Source organism: Mus caroli, unplaced genomic scaffold (assembly GCF_978045245.1).
Source record: "Mus caroli unplaced genomic scaffold, Mus_caroli_1 scaffold_1, whole genome shotgun sequence".
Classification (NCBI taxonomy): domain Eukaryota; kingdom Metazoa; phylum Chordata; class Mammalia; order Rodentia; family Muridae; genus Mus; species Mus caroli.
Genome location: NW_028227256.1, coordinates 81,922,318 through 81,945,728, shown reverse-complemented (window position 1 = coordinate 81,945,728; position 23,411 = coordinate 81,922,318). Strand labels below are relative to the sequence as shown.

The following is a 23,411-nucleotide window of genomic DNA, read 5'->3' as shown; positions in this document are numbered from 1 at the left end:
TATACAGAGAAACCCTGTCTCAAAAAACAAAAAAACAAAAAAACAAAACAAACAAAGAAAGGAAGGAAGGAAGGAAGGGGGGGCTGGAGAGATGGCTCAGAGGTTAAGAACACTGACTGCTCTTCCAAAGGTCCTGAGTTCAATTCCCAGCAACCACATGGTGGCTCACTACCATCTGTAATAGGATCTGATGCCCTTCTCTGGTGTGTCTGAGGAGGACCACAATGAACTCACATACATACAATAAATAAATCTTTAAGATGTCTCAGCGGTTAAGAACACTGGCTGCTCTTGCAGAGGACCTGGGTTTGGTTTCCAGCATGCAAATGGCATGGTGGCTCACAGCTGCCTATAATTTTAGTTCCAGAGGATCAGATGCCCTCTTCTGGCTTCCATGGGCACTACATGCACATGATGCATATACACACAGGTGGGCAAAACACCCATACCCATCAAATAAACAAATAAAACAAACAAACAAACAAACAAACCTAAATGAATAAGGAAGAGGAGAAATATGGCTCTCAGGGGTTAGATCAGTGGCAGGGCTCTTGGTGCAGCTGATGCAGCAGCAGGGACTGTTACCTTCTCAAACTTGCTTGATGTCTGGGAGAGGCTGGCAATATCTTCCAGGTCCAGGTAGCAGATGATCTTCAGCAGCAGTTTGTCAGAGAGCCGCTCCAGGTAGTCAAATTTACCTTCGCACAGGTTGAAGACATAGTCTAATATTTTTGCACCAAATACTACGGCGACTTGAACTGCAAACCAAACCACAAACCAACAGGTTCAGTCACACAACAACTATCATCAGGAAGAAACAAGCTTCAGGGCGTATCGCAGACCCAGTCTCTCCTACTCTCCCCAAGCACTAAGGGAGAAGATTTTTGGAGGCATTTGTTTGTTATCCTGATGATAGGGTACTGTTAGGAGGTGTGGCCTTGCTGGAGGAAATGTGTCACTGTGGGGTTGGGCTCTGGAGGTCTCCTCCTACGCTCAGACTCCACTAATGATGGAAGAGAGCTCCCTCCTAGCTGCCTGAGGATGCCAGTCTCTCCTGGTTGCCTTCGAATCAAGATGCAGAACCCCCAGCTCCTTCTCCAGCACAATGTCTGCCTGCATGCTGCCATGCTTCCTGCTGTGATGATAATGGACGGAACCTCAGGAACTGTAAGCCAGCCCCAATTAAATGTTGTCCTTTATAAGAGTTGCCTTGGTCATGGTGTCGCTTCACAGCAATGGAAACCCTAACTGAGACAATTGCCATGCCTGACCACCTGAGTTTGAGCAGGATCCATACAGTATGGAATCCTCTCAGATAACTCAGATATCAACACATGTGCTGTCACACACACACACTCACACACACACTCAAATACATACCCAAGAGGTTTAAGCAATGAGATTAAAAACATTAGGGATGAGAAATAATAAGGGTTTGCAACTGCATAGAAGCTAGAGCCAGTGTCAGCAGACTGGCTGGCTATCCCAAACCCTCTTCCTGGAGAAATCTAAACAAGATACTGCTGCCATTTACTGTTATTGGATTCCAATCTGGCTACTGCCACTATCAAAGGCTGAGAGACCCTTGTCTTGGCGAGTAAAGCTTGGGCAAATAAAAGCTTTATTGCAAGCCCAGCAGGCCAACAGATGGAGAACCTGTCACCAAGCCCTTTAGCCCTCGCCAACCATGATAATGCTCAGAGCCATCTTTTCTCCAAATCCATCATCATCATGGGGAGGCAAAGCATGGGTCTTGGGAAAACTTGTCCCCACATTTCCACATAAGGCTCTATGTTGAAAAAAATGACAGGAACAACTCTAGGCAGAGAACTCAACATTAAACATAGCAAAGGGCTGGGTGTAAGTGGCTCACACCTGCAACTCCAGAACTAAAAGAGGCAGAGGCCAGAGGAACATGAATTCTAAGCCAGCCTGGGTACTACATAGGAAATTCCAAGGCAGTGTCAGCCACACAGTTAGGCCACCTCAAAGAGAAAGCTAAAAGACCCAAGCATGATACCACAGGCATGTGATCCTAGGACCTGGGACAGGGACAGGGAGGTGTGTGAATGAGAATGATCTGCCTAGGATCAGATATCTGAGTGTTTAATCACAAGTTGGTAGAACTTTGAGGTTTCAAAAGCCCAGGGCCACACTAGACCCAGCTCTCCATCTCTCTCCTTCCAACATATAGATCAAATGTAAGGAAGGTCTCAGCTGCTGCTCCAGCATTATGCCTGCCTGCTGCTGCCATGATGCCCATGGACTCACTCTTGAAATTATAATCAAGTCCCCAGTAAAATGTTTTCTTCTTTTTTTTTTTTTTTTTTTTTTTTTTTTGGTTTTTCGAGACAGGGTTTCTCTGTATAGCCCTGGCTGTCCTGGAACTCACTTTGTAGACCAGGCTGGCCTCGAACTCAGAAATCCGCCTGCCTCTGCCTCCCGAGTGCTGGGATTAAAGGCGTGCGCCACCACGCCCGGCATGTTTTCTTCTTTAAGTTGCCTTGGTCTCTTCCCAGCAACAGAGAATAACCAAGCCAAGATAGAAGTACACTGATCAAGAGCTTGAGGTTTTTCTCAGCATATGTTTAAGACCAGTCTGGGCTACAAACAACCCTATCTCAAAAGAGAGAGAGAGGAGAAAAAAAGTATTCAAGAAGATTAACTCGGAGCAAACAAATTATTATCAGCATATATGAAGATTCATTCCTGATGTATGTAACACAAGCGTCCCTAAGGTATGGCATATGAAAACGGCCTACCCATTCCTCACTCCCTAACCCTACACACACACACACACACACACACACACACACACACACACACCACAGCATCTGTTGTCAGCCCACAGTTGTCCTGTGAAAGCCACTGCCACTGAGAATGTTGGAAACCTTTGCCATCAGGTGCTTCCCCAAACCACTGACGGGATTATTGATAACTCATGCTTGAGTATAGCTCTGATGGAGAGAGAGCATTCTTCCATGCCCCAGGATGATCTAGAGTTCCATTGGGGGTTAGAGAGATGGCTCAGTGGTTAAGAGCACTGACTGCTCTTCTGAAGATCCTGAGTTCAAATCCCAGCAACCACATGGTGGCTCACAACTATCCATAATGAGATCTGAATCCCTCTTTTGGGGTGTCTGTAGACAGCTACAGTGTACTTACATTTAATAATAAATACATCTTTGGGCCAGAGCAAGCGGAACTAGGAGGAACAGAGGTCCTGAGTTCAATTCCCAGCAACCATATGATGGCTCATAACCATCTGTACAGCTACACTGTACTTATATACATAAAAATAAATAAATAAATCTTTAGAGTTCCATTGGGAGTCACTGGGGAATATTTGTGTCTTTTTTTTTTTTTTTTGCTTTTGGTTTTTGGTTTTTTCGAGACAGGGTTTCTCTGTGTGGCTCTGGCTGTCCTGGAACTCACTAGGCTGGCCTCGAACTCAGAAATCCGCCTGCCTCTGCCTCCCGAATGCTGGGATTAAAGGTGTGTGCCGGGGCTGGTGAGATGGCTCAGTGGGTAAGAGCACCCGACTGCTCTTCTGAAGGTCCAGAGTTCAAATCCCAGCAACCACATGGTGGCTCACAACCATCCGCAACGAGATCTGGCGCCCTCTTCTGGAGTGTCTGAAGACAGCTACAGTGTACTTACATATAATAAATAAATAAATCTTTAAAAAAAAAAAAAAAAAAACAAGGCGTGCGCCACCACGCCTGGCTTTATTTCTGTCTTTTAACAAAAGCAAATCTTGTAATTTTGGTTGTGAGCCTAGCTTTTAATGGCTGAGCCATCTCTTCAGCCCAAAAGCAAATCTTCTTAAGTGTCCTAAATGTATCATAAATGTTTTTTCACCCAGCCACCTCCGCATAAAAAGGGACACATACAACAGTACCCTGAGGCGCTAGACAATGGCAGTGGCTCATACATCTAACAAGTAACTGTTTTGTAGGCTGTCAGCATCCTGCTGGACCAAGCTAAAGGTGAGCATCCCTGTGGAGCAACCTTCTCTAAGCCCCCCAATGTAAATCTCCAGTAATATTCAACCTCAGACAGATCCCTACCATTAAGGGCTAGGGGTTGGGAGGTAGGTATTGGATGGCCATGTCTGGCTGCTGTGGGGGTCCCTGCTGAATCTTCCCAATGGAGGCAGCTGGCTTCCTGGTGTGCCTTGGGTGAGATTCGTTAACATCTTTTCTCTGCACACCACCCCATGGTGAGTGTGGTAAAGACCGAAGCAAATAATCCCATAGTCCCTCTTTTTTTTTTTTTACCAAAACTATAGACAATTTTAATATATATATATATTTTTTTTTTTTTTGGTTTTTCGAGACAGGGTTTCTCTGTGTAGCCCTGGCTGTCCTGGAACTCACTTTGTAGACCAGGCTGGCCTCGAACTCAGAAATCTGCCTGCCTCTGCCTCCCGAGTGCTGGGATTAAAGGCATGCGCCACCACGCCCGGCTATCAATATTTATGAAAAGGCTCAGAGTTCTCAAGATAGAAGACACGTTGGTTCATATTGATAGAGTTGAATGCAGATATTTGTTGGTTAAGTGAATGTCACGTAAATTCTTTCATTAAAAATATGCTTAAGCACATTTCACATTTTTTTACGTGGCGAAAAGCAAAGAAAAAAGTTAATCTGAACTGTAAACCTATCATGTTGTGGGAGAAATATTGACTATACTTATAGAATATAAAATCAGTCCACTTAGATCTTTAATTTCTATAAGAATGCATTCATTATACAACCACACACATATATAAAATAAGGAAATGAGTGTGTGTTTGTGAGTGTAAGTATACTGCCATGTTGTTCTCATAGAAAACTAAGCTGCTGGAGTTTTAACTGATAAAATTAAAACAGTGCAAACACTGTATTATTTTGCTCAAAACTTAAAACTTACTATACTTCCTTGTGCAAGCTAGTTTTTTTTATTTAATTTTTTATTAGATATTCTTTTCATTTACATTTCTTTTTTTTGAGAATTAATTTTTTTATTAGGTATTTTCCTCATTTACATTTCCAATGCTATCCAAAAAGTCCCCAATACACTCCCCTCCCACTCCCCTACCTACCCACTCCCACTACACACCCACTCCCTGGCATTCCCCTGTACTGGGGCATATAAAGTTTGCATGTCCAATGGGCCTCTCTTTCCAGTGATGGCCGACTAGGCCATCTTTTGATACATATACAGCTAGAGTCAAGAGCTCCGGGGTACTGGTTAGTTCATAATGTTGTTCCACCTATAGGGTTGCAGATCCCTTTAGCTCTTTGGGTACTTTCTCTAGCCCATAGTCCCTCTTAAGGTTAGTTATCCTTGTATAAAGGGCAGTGATTTTTTGTTGTTGTTGTTAAGTCTGTGATTAAAAAAAAAAAAAAAGAGGTATGTGTAAAGTAAACAGGTTATCTTTGCTGGTTGCCACCTACCTGGTCTCAATAGGAACCACCAGGCCATACTGGGTCCCCTACGGGGTACTGTAGTAATGAACACATTGAAGATATAAATATGTAGGCATGAGGGGAGGGTGCAAACTGCCCTGATGAGGGGGTGGTAGTGGCTGCAGAAAAGGCATCAATGCTGGCATTTCCTGTGCAAGAAGGGGTACACAGTTTTAATGAGGAAATGGACTTCATTTCAGGAATAGGCAGGTCACTGCTGGTGTAGGCACAGTTCCTCTCCATGGCGCCAATCTTGCCCCAAATTGAGGGAAATGGTTTTACCAAAACTGTGGGCTATTGTCCATGTAGAAGGCAGAGTGGGTGAGGAAGGGGCACAGTTTACTGGGAGAGCACTTGTCTAGAATGTTCAGTGTCTGAAGTCAGTGGGTTCACTGCCTAGCACTGACAGAAATCTTTGCAAATGGAAGAAAGGAAAAGAGAAAAAATAAAAGATGTGGTAGGGACCAGAGGCCTGGCTCGACTGGCTATGGGGCATAACCCTGAACAACAAAGTACAATGACACAGAGTTTTAAAAAGATTTTTCCTGCCATACAAATACTGTCCTGGGCTGCCATTAGAAGCTCTGAGGGCTAATCATCTAACAAGGCCATTTCTCATCCTCTGGATCTCATCAGCACCAGACTCTGATTTGTCGCGGTACCAGTGATTTAACCACCCTCTTCTCAACCCCTCCCCAGCCTGCTCTCAGCCCCTCCCCTTCCTCCTCTCGGCCCCTCCCCTGCGCAGCTGCCTGTGAAGGCGCCACTTTGTTCTCTAAGAAGGAACTTGCATGGATACCCTGCTAATGATTTTTAAGTTCCGAGTTAATCTTTCCCATACTGCACTGTGTCAACACAAACAACACAGCTCTCACCTTAAAGGAAATAAGAGATACGTTTATTTGGGAGCCATACTGGAGTGACCATGGCCTAGGAACACAGATTTAGGTTATCCCAAATTTTATGTTCCAATGTGGGAGTGGTTTCTTAAAATATTATGGTTTTATAGAATAAAGAAAGCCAATCAAAGTGGTGTGAGATTCACTAGAGAAGACTTCTCAGACATGGGTTTAAGCCAGTAGAAAGTCTTTATTAGCTGTCCAGACATGGGTGTACAGGGTCCCAGTGTAACCCCAAGCCTTTCTCAGGGTGAGCTTTTAAGCACCAAACAAACAAACAACAACAAAAACATGTTCTGGGTTGACATACTTCAGTCAATAAGAACAGTTAGCCAGAAGCAAAACTACAGAAGCCAAAAAAGCAAGGTTAGTACACTTCGAGACTTTACCAAACCTCTACGGGCTTTGATGAACTAGGCCTGTTTTAGTTTGGGCAGGTGGTGCTGTCTACTGAGTCTTACAGCCTGATTGGCATTTCCATCATGGAGTCAGTCCTGCTAAGGTCTAGGGGCCTAACAAGTCTGTGGCGCTGTTACAAAGGCAAGTTTAAAATACACTGATAGGTACATCAGAAGTGGTTACAGCAAAATGTGGGAAACTTTTCTAGAGGCCTCAGATGTTAATGACATTCTTAGTTAGCTTTTGGGCTGATGGAAGCTAGGTCTGCTCATTGATAGATCCAAAAACAGTTTTATCTGTTAATTGGCCTGGACCTGCAACATTCCAACCTCTCACTGCAGTTCTGAGCAGTCAGTTCCTTTAGATCTACATGGCTTCTTTCTGGGAATTCTCCTTGACAACAGGAAAGAAAAAGGTTCGTGAAGTGATACAAGATCCACTGGCCTTAAAAGTCTGTAAACTAGGCGGGGCCAAACAGGTCTTGCTGAGTCACCCCCATACCGAAGTGACTAAGAAGGGTCTCAGAACTCAAGCCAGGCTCCAGTTTGTCCTCAAGGCCCAAACCAAAGCCAAAATGGGGCCCAACATTTACCTACTTGTGGTGGCACAAGCCTTTAACCCAACGGGGAGGCAGAGGCAGGTGGATCTTTATGGGTCTGAGGCCAGCTCGGTCTTCATAACAAGCTCCAGACCAGCAAGGCCAAAGACGAAACCCTGTGTCAAAAACAAACAAACAAACAAACACAAACAATATATAGATATTTTTTAAAAATTAGTTATAGGAGAAGTGCAAGCCTCTAGCTTTGCTGTCCACGAACACCCCAGCCACTCAGAGTGGCAGAAAGATAAGGGGGAGGGGAACTCAGAGACAAAAGCCACCTGGCCAGAAGGATAAGCCGGGACCTTGAATTGATTTCTTAGTTCTTCTCTATAAAAATGCTAATGAGGAAAGGATTGAGGCGGCCGATTCCACCCGGCTCTCCAGCCTGAGGGCTTTATGAATAAGGTACTCTCAGGATTCAATTCCTGGGTTTGCATCGGTGATGGGCAGCAGGGGTCTTTGTGCTCTCTCTCCTCCCACCCCCAAACCACGTGACACACAGCACCCTGAATTCAGCCTGCTTCTACTATTTTACTTTTTCTTATTAAAATTCCTTCCTCTCCACCCTCTCTCAACCCCATCTTTACATAGTTTAGCAAATTATGAGGTGAAGATAAAAGCATTAACGGAGGAATATTTCATGAAAACCATTAGTGCTTTGCTTTGTGTATTTATTTTTACTTTTTTAAATGGGGTTTTTAGGGTTAGGTTAGGGACAGGATCTCTTTATGCCATCTTGGCTGGGCTGAAACTACCTATGTAGAACAGACTGGCCTCAAACTCGCTGAGATCCATTTGCTTATGCCTCCCCAGTGATGGGATTAAAGGCAGCAGCCCCCATGCAAAGGAGATAGTCACTCACAAATAGACTAATGGAATGCTTGACATAAACAGATTTGATGTAGAGGCAACAAAAGGTCAGCCAGCTGTATCTGAGGGGGTACAGCAAAGAAACTGCCAACTACGTGACTGCTCCATTAGGGGTCAGGTTTTTATTGTGGTTAAGAGAGAAAAGCTCTAGAGGCATCTGGAGGAGTCCAGTCCTGAGAAGAGCAGATGGGATGTGGCCAGGGCTAGGGAAGCAGGGCTAACAGAGACAGCAAGGGATGGAGCCCAGTGTGCAAGAGGGGACATGGAGAAACAGCAGAAAGCAGCACTGAGAACAGTGAGATAGCCCAAGAGCCAGGGCACACAGATCATTCCGATTATTAGTAATGGCTGGGGGAGGGGCTTCGGCCTGACACTCCAGCAAGATGGTGCAGCAGATATAGGGTGATTGTTGAATTCAGTCCCTGGCACCCACACAAAGAAGAGAGAGAGTTGGCTCCCACAAATTGTCCTTTGACCTCCAGACTTGTGCTATGACTGTGATATGTATACTGCACATGCAGACACACACAGAGGCATGCAAGTACATGCACACACACATAGGCATACAAGAACACATATTCAGCCGGGTGTGGTGGCGCACGCCTTTAATCCCAGCACTCTGGAGGCAGAGGCAGGCGGATTTCTGAGTTCGAGGCCAGCCTGGTCTACAGAGTGAGTTCCAGGACAGCCAGGGCTATACAGAGAAACCCTGTCTCGAGAAAAAAAAAAAAAAAAAAAAAAGAACACATATTCAACACACACGTACACACAACACACACAGAGGCATATAAGCATACCTATACAGCACACACACAACACACATGCATGTGAGCATACCACACACACAATATAATAAATGTTTTTTAATAAAAAACAAGATCCCTCTCACCCCTCTCACTCCTCAGCTTCAAGGAATGGAAATGCATTTTGGTTTGGGTTGGATCAGGGTTGTTTGTTTGTTTGTTTGTTTGTTTTGTTTGTGACAGGGTCTTTCAGTGTAGCACTGGAACTCATTATGTAGACCAGGCTGGCCTCAGACTCACAGACATCTGCTGCCTTGGCCTTCCAAGTGCTGCCATTAACAGCAAGCACCACCGTACCACCTACACTCTTCTAATAATTCACTCCTTCTCTTGCATTACATACCCAGCCCTCTCCAAACAATGTACCTAGCATCCAGGACCTGCCTACATCTGGCTGCATGTACTCTGAACAAAGTGGAGTAGTCACCTCCTTTGACAACTTTTAAGCTTTAACAGTCTGTGGAACACAGTATGCCCAATAAATGCTGATGTCAAGATTGAAGAGCTAATCCAACCTGAGCTGGCTTTGGATACCTGACCCATAAGGCAAAACTGTGTACTTGGGTAAACTTTCAGGGAGAATCTATTATTTACCACCTTATGCCCATGAAAAATTAAAATTATAAAATGTACATCATTCAAATGAGAGGAAGCATGGGAAAGACATTCTCAGTAGAGAAGTGATCAGATGACCTAATCTGTCAAAACAGAAAAACCACCAGTTATTGACCAAACTTTTCCTTCTTTTGACCCCATAAGAAGAGACCCAAAGTATTCAGGGCTCTTGCCAGGCTTAATCCAGCACTCCAGAAGCAGAGGCAGGCAGATCTCTCTGTGAATTCAAGGCCAGCCTAGTCTACAGAGTAAGTTCCAGGACCACCACTACACAGAAAAACCTTATCTTGAAAAACCAAAATCTAGCCGGGCGTGGTGGCGCACGCCTTTAATCCCAGCACTCGGGAGGCAGAGGCAGGCAGATTTCTGAGTTCGAGGCCAGCCTGGTCTACAAAGTGAGTGCCAGGCCAGCCAGGGCTACCCAGAGAAACCCTGTCTCAAAAAAAAAAAAAAAAAAAAGAAAAAGAAAAACCAAAATCAGGGGCTGGTGAGATGGCTCAGTGGTTAAGAGCACCGACTGCTCTTCCAAAGGTCCTGAGTTCAAATCCCAGCAACCACATGGTGGCTCACAACCATCCATAACGAAATCTGATGCCCTCTTCTGGTGTGTCTGAAGACAGCTACAGTGTACTTACATATAATAAAATAAATAAATAAATAAATATTAAATAAAAAAGAAAAACCAAAATCATCATCATCTTCTCCTCTACCCCCCTCCCCCTCCTCCTCTCCTCTCCCCCTCCCCTCTTCTAGGCCCTTGAGTACCTTCAGTATCAGTCTTGACAGTTTCTGTGTTGGTTTTTGTTTGTTTGTTTGTTTGTTTGTTTTTTGGTTTTTCGAGACAGGGTTTCTCTGTATAGCCCTGGCTGTCCTGGAACTCACTTTGTAGATCAGGCTGGCCTCGAACTCAGAAATCCGCCTGCCTCTGCCTCCCGAGTGCTGGGATTAAAGGCGTGTGCCACCACGCCCGGCTTCTGATTTTTTTTTTTAAGGTTTTATTTTATGTGTATGAGTGCACATATACATGTGTCCCCTGCCAGGTGTGGTGGCGCACGCTTTTAATTCCAGCACTCAGGAGTCAGAGGCAGGTGAATTTCTGAGTTCAAGGCCAGCCTGGTCTACAAAGTGAGTTCCAGGACAGCCAGGACTATACAGAGAAACCCTGTCTCAAAAAACAAACAAACAAAGAAGCAAACAAACAAACAAACAAAACAAAACAAAACATGTGTGTCACATGCCTGTCTGGTGCCCACACAGTCCAGAAGACTGTGAATCCCCTGAAACCAGAATTCAGGGTGACTCCGGCCACCTTGTGGTGCTATACCATTTCTTCGGCCCTGTGTTTCTGATCTTTACTATGGTTTTGGTGCATATGTGTGAGCATGCCCTGTATGGGTGTCTGCAGGAGCCAGCAGGAAGTGTAGGATCCCGGGGAGCTGAAGATAAAGGGCCCAGAGTGAGTGTGGGTAACAAACCTGGTTCTCTAGCAGAGCAGACACTTATGTTGCCTTTACATCATGTTCCCTTCACATATCTGTGTGTGAGCCCTTCTCTCAGTCCTTTGAGTAAGGGGACAAGATGGTGTGCAGGATGGCTCTGTGGGTAAAGATGCTTAACGCCAAGCTTGACAACCTGAGAGCTCTATCGTCAGGACCCACACTGGGACAGAAGGTGAGAACACCTGCAGGTCCTCTGATCTCTGCCAGTGCATCCTGATATGAGTGTGCATACCTTCGAGCACACACACAAACACAAGTAATTTCTTTTAAAGGCCAAACACCTGGAAATGCCTGTTCAGATGTGGACCACTGGCAACAGTGTGAAAGTTTTCCTTTTGTGTAACTAGAGTTTTTTGGGTCAAAGTCTGGACTCTTATAGCCACAAGCAAGTATACTCATCCAAGTTAGATAATTAACAAGCATCAGTCAGCAGGACTGGAGCCAGAGGCCAGTGGGACCCCTCCTTCTTGATCCCCTTGAACTTTTACCATAAGATATCTCAGGAATGTGTAAAGTTCCAGTAAGGGAAGGCCATTTCCTCCTAATCAAAAGAATAAAATCTGAGTTCTGATCTGCCCAACGACCAGAACCTTACATACAATTGTCCCCGCCCTTAAGATTTAACTCAACTGAGCTGGAGAAATGGCTCTGTGGTTAAGAGCACTGACTGCTCTTCCATAGGTCCTGAGTTCAAATCCCAACAACCACATGGTGGCTCACAACCCCATCTGTAATGAGCTCTGATGCCCTCTGCTGGTGTGTCTGAAGACAGCTACAGTATACTTATAAATAATAAATAAATCAATCTTAAAAAAAAATTAACCCAACTGAGCCTGTCAATCACCAGTCCTTCAGCCAGCTCTCAAAGCCTCAAAGCTAAAAACACGCTAAGGAGCCAGGAGGAATGCTGTCTCTCAGTGAGACAATATAAACCCAAGGTCCTCTTCCTCAAAGCAGTTGCTTACTTAGAAATCGCTGAGTTCAGGCTGGGCGTGGTGGCACACGCGGAGGCAGAGGCAGGCAGATTTCTGAGTTCTAGGCCAGCCTGGTCTACAAAGTGAGTTCCAGGACAGCGAGGGCTACACAGAGAAACCCTGTCTCGAAAAACTAAACAAACAACCAAACAAACAAACAAATAAAAGAAATCCAAAAACAAACAAACAAATCACTGAGTTCTAACTCAGAGACACTCTTTCTTCCTTTTTCTCCTTTTTGTCTCTTCTTTGGATACTGAGCGTGTCGACACTCTGGTTCTTCTCATTCCTATCTTCAGTTCTGTAGCTGCTTACAGACCTCCACTGCTGACACTACCTGCTTGTCCCCCTCTTGTTCTTCCCCTGCCCCTCTTCTTTCTTTTTCGAGACACGGTTTCTCTGTGCTGCCCTGCCTCCTGAATGCTAAAATTAAAGTTTCCCTGCACCGCCAAGCCTTGCTCTCAATCCCTGCCTCTCCCTACTCCCCGTTTTTATTTATATATGTCTCTGTGTGCTGAATAGTTATGTATGTGTATGCAGTGCCCAAAGAAGCCAGGAGAGGGCGCCAAGTGACACTGTAGCCCTGTAAGTGGTTATGAATAGCCTGCTGGGTGCTTGAAATCAAACCCAGGATCTCTGGAACGGAAGCTACCACCTTAGTACCAGCTATACACATTCTTGGATCCTAACGCAAACCCTGTTTTCTTCATTTCCCTTCCCTTCACCTGACTCACCTGCCTTGTGATTTTTCTCTCAACCTCTAATTGTCCTTGAGTTTCCTTCAGAGTCCATTTTTTAAATTCTTTTTACCAATAAGAACAATGGGAACCCAGATTCTCCAGTAACATACACCTTGCTCAATTCTTCTCAGTAACATACACCCTGCTCAATACTCCTCAGGATTCAGGAAGAGAGTCATCAAGATCCCCTTCAGTAACTCTGCTACTGTAAAACCTTAACTCCAGCCTCAAATATGAGCGAACATACTAAGGGGTGGGCAGGGTCAGGTCACTCCACATTCTTTTTGTTTTGTTTTGTTTTTTGTTTTTCAAGACAGGGTTTCTCTGTGTGGTCCTGGCTGTCCTAGAACTCACTCCATAGACCAGGCTGGCCTCAAACTCAGAAATCCACCTGCCTCTGCCTCCCGAGTGCTGGGGTCAAAGGCGTGCGCCACATTCTTTAAAAAAAAAAAGTTTTAATTTTATTATAGTTTATGTGTATGGGTATTTTGCCTACATATATATATCTGTACCAAGTATATGCAGTGCCCATGGAACCCAGAAGAGGGCAATGGATCCCCTAAAACTGGAGTTAAATATAGTTGTGGACTGCATGTGGGTGCCAGGGAATTGAACATGGATCCTGTGGAAGAATAGCCAGTGCTCTTAACCCCTAAGCCTTCTCTCCAACCCCTCAAACTCACATGTTTTAACTTAACATTTTTATTAAGGTTTTAGAGTAACAGGACAAAGGAAGCTATATATCAAGGCATTTTTTCACATACCTGGGGGGACTATCAGGCAAGTGTGGGCGGCAGCAAGCAGCAAGGTGAGGTGGTAGAAGGGCAAGGAAACCCTGCTATGCCCACTAAAACCATCTGAGGGCATTCCTAGGGGGTTGCTGAAGGCTCATGGTCTCTTAAGTTAATAAATTCCAAAAGGTTTCACAGCAGCCCACAACCAGCCACCATCTATAACTATAGCCACAGGATCTGAAGGTCTATTTTTGGACTCTGGTGGAACCGGTACTCACACATGCAAAACCCATGCACAGACACACACATGTAATTAAAAATAAAATAATTAAAAAAAAAAAAAAAAAAAAAAACCCGGGCTGGAGAGATGGCTCAGTGGTTAAGAGCACCGACTGCTCTTTCAGAGGTCCTGCGTTCAAATCCCAGCAACCACATGGTGGCTCACAACCATCCGTAATGAGATCTGACGCCCTCTTCTGGTGCATCTGAAGACAGCTACAGTGTACTTAGATATAATAAATAAATCTTTAAAAACAACAACAACAACAATGATGTCTAAAAAATAAATAAGTCCGGGCATACATTTTTTTTTTGCTTTTTTGTTTTTTGTTTTTGTTTTGTTTTGTTTTGTTTTGTTTTCGAGACAGGGTTTCTCTGTATAGCCCTGGCTGTCCTGGAACTCACTCTGTAGACTAGGCTGGCCTCAAACTCAGAAATCCACCTGCCTTTGCCTCCCAAGTGCTAGGATTAAAGGTGTGCGCCATCACTGCCTGGCTGGCTGGGCATATTCTTAAACACCCATAATCCAAGCATTTAGGAGCCAGAGGCAAGTAGTTCTCTATGAGTTAAAAACCAACCTGGTCTACATAGTTCAATTCAGGACAGCCAAGGTCACATACAGAGACTCTGCCAAAAAGAAAAAGAGAAAGAAAAAAAGAAAAGAGAAAAAAGAAAAAGGAAAAATAATGAAGAGAGAATTCTTTTAAATAATTCATAAGAATGTAGTTACTGAGCTGTGGACCAGCCATTGTTCTAAGTGGTCTCAAAGATCCATCAACAAACAAAGTTCTTACCACAATAAAAAAGACAAAAAACAAACAGCTGGATGCACAGTGCCCCCTTTGACACGGAGTGTGTAGGAGGCGGTATTCCAGGGAAAGGCTGTGATTTTCTGTCTAGTGGTTGGAAGGAGCTAATGAGGCAGTGCCAGCACAGACTGAACAGTAGGCAAGCCAGTGAAGACATCCCAGAAAAATGTCCCTTTTGTGTTTGTTTATTTTTGAAACAGGGTCTCTTGAGGTTGGGACTGTGTCATTGTGTCGCCTAAGGACTGGAAAGAGCTAGAAGATCTGCCTTCAAAAAAACTCTTGGCCAGATAGCGGTGGCACACACCTTTACTCCCAGCGCTTGGGAGGCAGAGGCAGGCAGATCTCTGAGTTTGAGGTCTACAGAGTGAGGCCAGCCTGGTCTTCCAGGACACTCAGGGCTATACAGAGAAACCCTGTCTCAAAAAACAAACAAGCAGCTCCTGGGTGTAGCTGTTTTGGGGAGCCCTTACACTCCCACAGATTGGCCTGTCTCCCAGTGAGTGTCCTGAAGCCATAACACCTGACTACTCTAGAATAAGTGGGCAGGACGAAAGAGACAGAGAAAGAAGGGGACACCAGGAGAAAAACGATAGCGTCACAACTAACTAAATCTTGAAAGTGACATGCTGTTGGGTACCCTGAATCCCACTGGTCACGTGGATCCGCCTGCATACAAGAGTGGTATAAGACACTCAGAGGTCCTCCTTACAGTGTATCTTGGAACCTGCCCACCACTGTCCAGACTGCAGGTTTAGGGATGGGCTGAACTCAATAAATGATAGAAAGAGAGATTCAAAAGGATTTGTGGCTTGAGGTCATCCCCCTCCTTCCCACCCTTCATCCCATCCCCATGGAAGGGGTGTGTGTGTGTGTGTGTGTGTGTGTGTGTCACAGGACAGCTTGTAGGAGTCAGTTCTCTCTTTCTACCATGTGGGTGCCAAGGATGGAATTCAAGTCATCAAGACTGGCAGCGGGCACCTTTACACAATGACTCCTCTACTGGAAACTCTATTTGGATACACTAGTGAGCAGATCCTCATGTGGATTGATCATGGGCACAATTATGTAACTTCCTGAGAGTGGGATTTAGAGAAGTTCAAATGAGACATATTTACTTTACCCTCCTGTGAAAATCAGTTTCTAAAATGTTTAGTTCTTATTTGTGTGTGTGTGTCTGTGTGTGTGTCTGTCTGTCTGTCTGTGTGTGTCTGTGTGTGTCTATGTGTGTGTGTCTGTGTGTGTGTGTCTGTCTGTGTGTGTGTCTATGTGTGTGTGTCTGTGTGTGTGTCTGTTCGTGTGTGTGTATCTGTGTGTATCTGTGTGTGTCTGTGTGTGTGTGTCTATGTGTGTGTCTGTGTGTGTATGTCTATGTGTGTGTGTGTCTGTGTGTGTGTCTGTGTGTGTGTCTGTCTGTCTGTGTGTATTTGTGTCTGTGTGTCTGTGTGTGTGTATGTTTGTGGTGTATGTGTGTGTCTGTGTCTCTGTGTGTGTGTATGTGTGTGTGCGTGTCTGTGTGTGTGTGTGTATGTGTGTGACGTGAGCATGTCACATGTGTGCCATAAAGAGAAATTGAATTTCTGGTCATTGGAGTTTACAGGAAATTGAGAGGCCTTTGACATGAGTGCTGGGAACTGAACTCTGTAAGGCTGGACTATGTTCCTCACCACTGAGCCCTCTCTCTAGCCCTGTGGATGAACAGCACTGAAAGCTAGATATTGAGTCAGCTGGCGGTGGAGCGCACCTTCAGTCCCAGCACTGGGGGGTGAGGGTGGGGGACAGAAATAGGTGGATCTCTGGGTTCAAGGCCAGTCTGGCCAAATTCTAAGATAGCCAGAACTACACTGTGAAACCCAGTCTCAAAAAACAGTAACAGTAACAAAGAGAAAAGAAAAGAAAGCTAGAGCTTGAACCAGAATCCCCAGGGCATAATTACAAACAGACCAGAGAGAAAGGCAGACAGGTGTGACCTCCCAGTCCCATCATCTCAGACTTGAAGACTAAGGAGCCAGTAAGGGAGAGGAACAAGGTCAAAGGACAGAACCACCTCCTCACTAAATACTGCTGAGAGGTCCAGGCAGCAAGAGTGATTTGCTCAGATCCCCTGCCAAGCTCTCTGCATGAGGAAATCTTGTAGAGGACCTTAGTGAGAAGACCAAGGGGAGACGGAAAAATAAGTCAAGCCAAACACTGTCTGCTTAACAATACAGCAAATAGTAATTAAGAGCTGATTATATATAATGCCAAGGAAGCCGTGGAAGGCTCAAGATGACCAAATAACGTAACGTAACCATGATTATCCCCAGCCCAGCACAAGGAAACTGACTCACAAAGGGGCTGAGCCATCACTGTGGCCACAGGGCTGGCTAGTAACAGCTCTGAAGCTCCAGTTGGCTAAATGCTATGGGTAGCCATGAGCCAGTGCTAGCGCTCTCTCGCTACTCTCTCTCTCTCTCTCTCTCTCTCTCTCTCTCTCTCTCTCTCTCTCTCTTTCCTACCCACCCTCTCTCTCTCTCTCTCTTTCCCACCCCTCTCTGAGGATGGAGATGAGCAACAGAGACAGAGACTATTGGAGCCGCCTGCAAGTTGTATGGGGACACAGGCTTTGTGAGTCATCAGACACTCAAGGCTCGGCCTTTCAGTGACACAGCTAAATCTGAGTCATCCACATGCCTGTGCCTAACCCCAGGACACTCACAGTACGTGGGTGGAATCACATCTTTCTTCCGTCTGTGATTGTTCTCCTATCTGGGGTAAACAGACATTTATTCACGCCTCCCCAGAAAGATGATGACGACAACATTAGAATGCAAGAGACTCTATCCCAGAAAAGTTTTAATTTTAAAAGCTGTATCTTGTTTTTAATTATGTATGTGTGGGTTGTGCAATTGCCCACAGAGGTCAGGAGAGGGCACTGGATTCCGTGGAGCTGGAGGTACAGGCAGTTGTAAGGCCCTCCTCCCATGGGTGCTGGGAATGGAATTCTGCAAGAGTGTACATACACATTCTTAACCACTAAGCTACCTCTCCAGTCCTCAAAAGTAAAACTCAACTTCAACAATGCATTCTTTCTAAGAACATAATTGCGCTAGTATGCAGTGCCGATACATCTCTGCCACATGTGCTGGGGTATGATCACTCACCTTGGAGATGAGAGTTATCTAGGAAGTCTTCATGACTTTCCTTTGTTTCTCCAGGTTTTGCTGACCGAAACTCACTTCTCAGAGAAATCTTCCACCATCTAAAGATGATCTGTAATTAAACATGAGTGGGTAGAAGTTTAAAAAGGACTTGAGGGCTGGTGAGATGGCTCAGTGGGTAAGAGCACCCGACTGCTCTTCTGAAGGTCCAGAGTTCAGATCCCAGCAACCACATGGTGGCTCACAACCATCCGTAACGAGATCTGGTGCCCTCTTCTGGAGTGTCTGAAGACAGCTACAGTGTACTTATATATAATAAATAAAAATTAAAAAAAAAAAAAAGAGAAAAGAAAACCCTCACCCTGTTGGCCAAATCTTTAAAAAAAAAAAAAAAAGGACTCGAATTCTGGAAGTCATGTTAAGTTTAGGGTGTTTTGTTGACACAGGGTCTCATGTAGCTCAGGCTAGTTTTTTGTTTGTTTGTTTGTTTGTTTTTGTTTGTTTTTTTGTTTTGTTCTGCTTTGGTTTTTTGGTTTTTCGAGACCCAGCTCCCAGGCTAGTTTTGAACTCACTATGTAGCCCTGAGTGCTTGATTCTCCTTTCTCTATTAAGTGTTGGCAGGCATAGTCTACTATGCCTACCTTAAATGTAGGGTTTTGAAAGGTGCCTGTGCTGGGCTGAAGAGATGGTTCAGCAGTTAAGAGCCCTAGCTGTTCTTCCAGAGATCCTGAGTTCATATTGCCAGCAACCACATGGTGGCTCACAAACATCTGTAATGGGGATCCGATGCCCTCTTCTGGTGTGTCTGCAGACAGCGACAGTGTACTCACATACATAAAATAAATAAATCCAGAAGAAGAAGAGCAGGGCGTGGTGGCGCTCACCTTTAATCCCAGCACTCGGGAGGCAGAGGCAGGCGGATTTCCGAGTTTGAGGCCAGCCTGGTCTACAAAGTGAGTTCCAGGACAGCCAGGGCTATACAGAGAAACCCTGTCTCGAAAAACCAAAAACAAAAAAAAAAGATCTAGGTCACATGGCTGGAAAATGGGCCAGTAGTTAAGAGAACTGGTTACTTTCCCATAAGACCCAGATTTTAATTTTTTTAATTAATTAATTAATTTGTTTTTTGTTTTTCGAGACAGGGTTTCTCTGTATAGCCCAGACTGTCCTGGAGCTCAGAACACAGAAATCTGCCTGCCTCTGCCTCCTGAGTGCTGGGATTAAAGGCGTGCGCCACCACTGACCAGAGATTTTTTTTATTTTTTAAGATTTATTTATTATATGTAAGTACTCTGTAGCTGTCTTCAGACACACCAGAAGAGGGCATCAGATCTCATTACAGATGGCTGTGAGCCACCATGTGGTTGCTGGGATTTGAACTTAGGGCCTTAGGAAGAGCAGTCAGTGCTCTTAACTGCTGAGCCATCTTTCCAGCCCCAAGACCCAGATTTGATTCCCTACCATCCATCCACTTAGCTGCTAACAACCATCTGTAACTTCAGCCCTAGGAGATCCAACGCCCTCTTCTGGTCTCCTTGGACACCACATACATGCACAGACATGCATGGGGAGAACACACAGGACTACAAAGAGCTGCCATCACAGGCACTTCCCACATCTCCCCAGCTTCTCAGGGCTCTGCCAGCATTCCCTGGCCTGTTCTGCCCTTTGACCTCCTCAACTCTAGGCTGAGTTTTGATGTACTTTTGCCAGGGTTTCTAGACCAGATTCCACCATGAACTACTTTCTGGTTTGAAAAGCATGTTCTGTTGATTCCTTTTAATTCCCTTCATCTCTACAGATTTACGCTTTATCATTTTAGTGGTGCTGAAGGGATGGTTCTGTACGAGGACGATATACTCTATCTAGTACTGAGATGTTTGAAATGTTAGACTATTATCTGCTGTGCTATCTCTTACAGTTTTTTTTTTTTTAAGATTTATTTATTTATTATATGTAAGTACACGGTAGCTGTCTTCAGACACTCCAGAAGAGGGTATCAGATTTCATTATGGATGGTTGTGAGCCACCATGTGGTTGCTGGGATTTGAACTTCGGAAAAGCAGTCAGCACTCTTAACCACTGAGCCATCTCGCCATCTCGCCAGCCCCCTTTTACAGTTTTTTACTTTGTTTTGCTTTTATCACTTTTAATTGTATGTACATGAGTGCTTTGCCTGCATGTGAGCCTGTGCATTCCTGGCATGCTCCCAGCCTATGAGGGCCATAAGAAGGAGCTCAAGTCCTTAGGAGCTGGAGTTACAGAAGGTTGTGAGTCGCCAGGTGGGGGGTTGGGAATTGAACCAGTAATCACAGCCCTTAAGAAGTAAAGGCAGCCGGACATGGTGGCGCACGCCTTTAATCCCAGCACTTGGGAGGCAAAGGCAGGCGGATTTCTGAGTTCGAGGCCAGCCTGGTCTGTCTACAGAGTAAGTTCCAGGACAGCCAGGGCTACACAGAGATAACCCTGTCTCAGAAAACCCAAAAAAAAAAAAAAAAGAAGTAAAGGCAGGAGGATCAGGAATTCTAAGTCATCTTCAGCTTTGTAGAGTGCGAAGCCAGCCATGCCTCATGAGAAGAAAAAAAACTCAACCCTGTTATGCTTTAAGGCTATAAAGTACCAAAAATGAAATGATGTAAAGGACAGAAATTTTGCTTATTTAAATCAGGGCCTCAGGTAGCTCTGACTGGCCCCGAAATTGTTTTTTGTTTTTGTTTTTTAGGGTTTTTTTGTTTGTTTGTTTTTCTAGTGGGATTTTGTTTTGTTTTGTTTTGTTTTGTTTTGAGACAAAGTTTCTCTGTGTAACAGCCCTGGCTGTCCTGGAACTCACTTTGTAGACCAGGCTGGCCTCCAACTCACAGAGATCTACCTGCCTCTGCCTGCCCAATGCTGGGACTGAAAGTGTATGCCATCTCACCTGGTCTTCCTGGAACTCCCTTTATAGAGCAGGTTGGCCTTGAACTCACAGAGATCCTCCTCTTCCTGAGAGCTGGGTGTTGGGGTTAAAAAGAAAGTATCCTACTGCACCTGGCTTTCTACTGGCTTTGTAAAGGTTTCTTTGGGTTTTTTGTTTGTTTTTTTTTTGGTTTTGTTTTTATTTTTTTATTTTTTTGGTTTGGTTCTTGGTTTTTTTCGAGACTAGGCCTCTCTGTGTAGCCTTGGATGTCCTGGAACTCACTTTGTAGACCAGGCAGGCCTGGAACTCAGAGATCCGCCTGCCTCTGACTCCCAAGTGCTGAGATTAAAGGCTTGCGCCACCAAGCCCGGCTGTTTTTTGTTTTTGACACAAAGTCTAATACAGCCCACGCTGGCCTCCCACTGGCTATATAGGTACCTTGTTGTCCAACTCATTCTCTTACCCCTACCCCCTAATGCTGGTCTGACAGGTGTGCACAATGAACCTCGGGCGGGTTTTGTTTGTTTATTTTTGAGACTTTGTCTATGACAGGCCTGAAACTCACTATGTAGACCAGATCTGACTGCCTTGGTCTGCCGGGCTAAATTTATTCTAAAGGGTACATAAGTATCCCAGGCTAGCTCAGAACCCTGAATGTAATACAAGCAGGCCTGAAGCTGAGAGAAATCCTCCTGTCTTGGACTCCTGAATGCTGGGATTACAAGAATGCACCACTGTGTTCAACTTGATCTAATCTTATTACTGGACCTAAAGTCTGTACCTGAACAAACTGAGAAATGCTTCCCAGGATTTGAATCCATATTTCATTAAAAGAAAAGCACTCCTTTCCAAATTAATAAAAATACAATGCCAACAACTATTTGGCTGTTTTTTATTTTTTTTTTTATTTTTTTATTTTTTTGGATTTTCGAGACAGGGTTTCTCTGTGTAGCCCTGGCTGTCCTGGCACTCACTTTGTAGACCAGGCTGGCCTCGAACTCAGAAATCCGCCTGCCTCTGCCTCCCGAGTGCTGGGATTAAAGGCGTGCGCCACCACACCCGGCTTTGGCTGTTTTTTAAAATGGGCCAAATTATAGTCAATTCATAAGGCAAATATATGTATGGGGGATCCTGGGATGGCCCAAGAGGTAGCAAACTGGTAGACAACAAAACTTCTCTAAGAAGCAGTGCCAAGTTTCCAAATGCTGCCGGAATGATGGTATATCCTCGCACTTGAGAGGCTCAGGAAGGAGGAATTCCAGACTGGACTACCAAGTGAAATACTCTCTCTAATCTACACCACACACACACACACACACACACACACACACAAAACCTTAAACCCCTTAGAGCCTAGCATTGCACTAAGAAGTTCTCAAGTTGCTCAAACCTTTTGAGTTAAATGTTAACCAGAAGGGGCTGGAGAGAGCTCAAGCGTGCTTGCTACTCTCCCACAGGACCTGTGTTCAGTTCCAGAAGCCACAGGGAAGGCTCACAACTGCCTGTAACTCCAAGATATCCCGGGAGATCTGATACCCTCCTCTGGTCTCCTCAGGCATATATTAACACAACACACACACAAATAAAATTAAATCTTAAATTAAAAAATTATAACTGCACTGTAGCTGTCTTTAGACACACCAGAAAAGGGCATCAGATCCCATTATATATGGTTGTGAGCCACCATGTGGTTGCTGGGAATTGAACTCAGGACCTCTGGTAGAGCAGTCAGTGCTCTTAACTTCTGAGCTGTCTCTCCAGCACTCAGATCCTTTTTTATTTATTTATTTATTTTTTCCTGAGACAGGATTTCTCTGTGCAGTCCTGGCTGTCCTGGAACTCACTCTGTAGACTAGGTTGGCCTCGAACTCAGAAATCTTCCTGCCTCTGCCTCCCAAGTGCATGTGCCACCACTGCCCGGCCTCAGATTTTTAACGATGATTTGATTCTTAAATGCTTTAACTTCCCTTTAGCCCACCACCCACCAGAGGCAATGGAAAAAGAAAGGATGGGGTGGAAGTGGACCTGTTTAGAAACATTCTTTGAGCCGGGTGTGGTGGCGCACGCCTTTAATCCCAGCACTCGGGAGGCAGAGGCAGGCGGATTTCTGAGTTCGAGGCCAGCATGGTCTACAAAGTGAGTGTCAGGACAGCCAGGGCTACACAGAGAAACCCTGTCTCGGAAAACCAAAAAAAAAAAAACCAAAAAAAAAAAAAAAACCGTTCTTTTTTTTTTTTTTAAGATTTATTTATTTATTTATTTATTATATGTAAGTGTACTGTAGCTGTCTTCAGACAGACCAGAAGAGGGTGTCAGATCTCATTACGGATGGTTGTGAGCCACCATGTGGTTGCTGGGATTTGAACTCTGGACCTTCGGAAGAGCAGTCGGGTGCTCTTACCCACTGAGCCATCTCACCAGCCCCAAGAAATGTTCTTTGAGCCGGGTGTGGTGGCGCACGCCTTTAATCCCAGCACTTGGGAGGCAGAGGCAGGCGGATTTCTGAGTTCGAGGCCAGCCTGGTCTACAAAGTGAGCTCCAGGACAGCCAGGGCTACACAGAGAAACCCTGTCTCGAAAAACCAAAAAAAAAAAAAAAAAGAAATGTTCTTTGGAGCAATTCCCATCTGTGTTGTCTGGAAATCAAGCAGTTCAGTTCGCAGGTTAGCAGGCAGTGGCAGCCGATCCACTTCACAGATACACT

The 23,411-nt window shown here is 44.9% G+C and overlaps 1 protein-coding gene across 1 annotated transcript in view; it reads right to left on the bottom strand.

Moving 5' to 3' along the window:
* The window catches only part of Fbxo36 (F-box protein 36), a 65,716-nt gene that overhangs the window by 6,000 nt on the left and 36,305 nt on the right, over positions 1-23,411 (bottom strand). Inside the window, exons 2-3 of the mRNA XM_021175000.3 lie at positions 17,816-17,924; positions 586-758 (exon numbers count right to left, since the gene is read on the bottom strand). Coding sequence (XP_021030659.1) covers positions 586-758; positions 17,816-17,924 — 282 coding nt within the window. The remainder of the gene's footprint in view (positions 1-585; positions 759-17,815; positions 17,925-23,411) is intronic.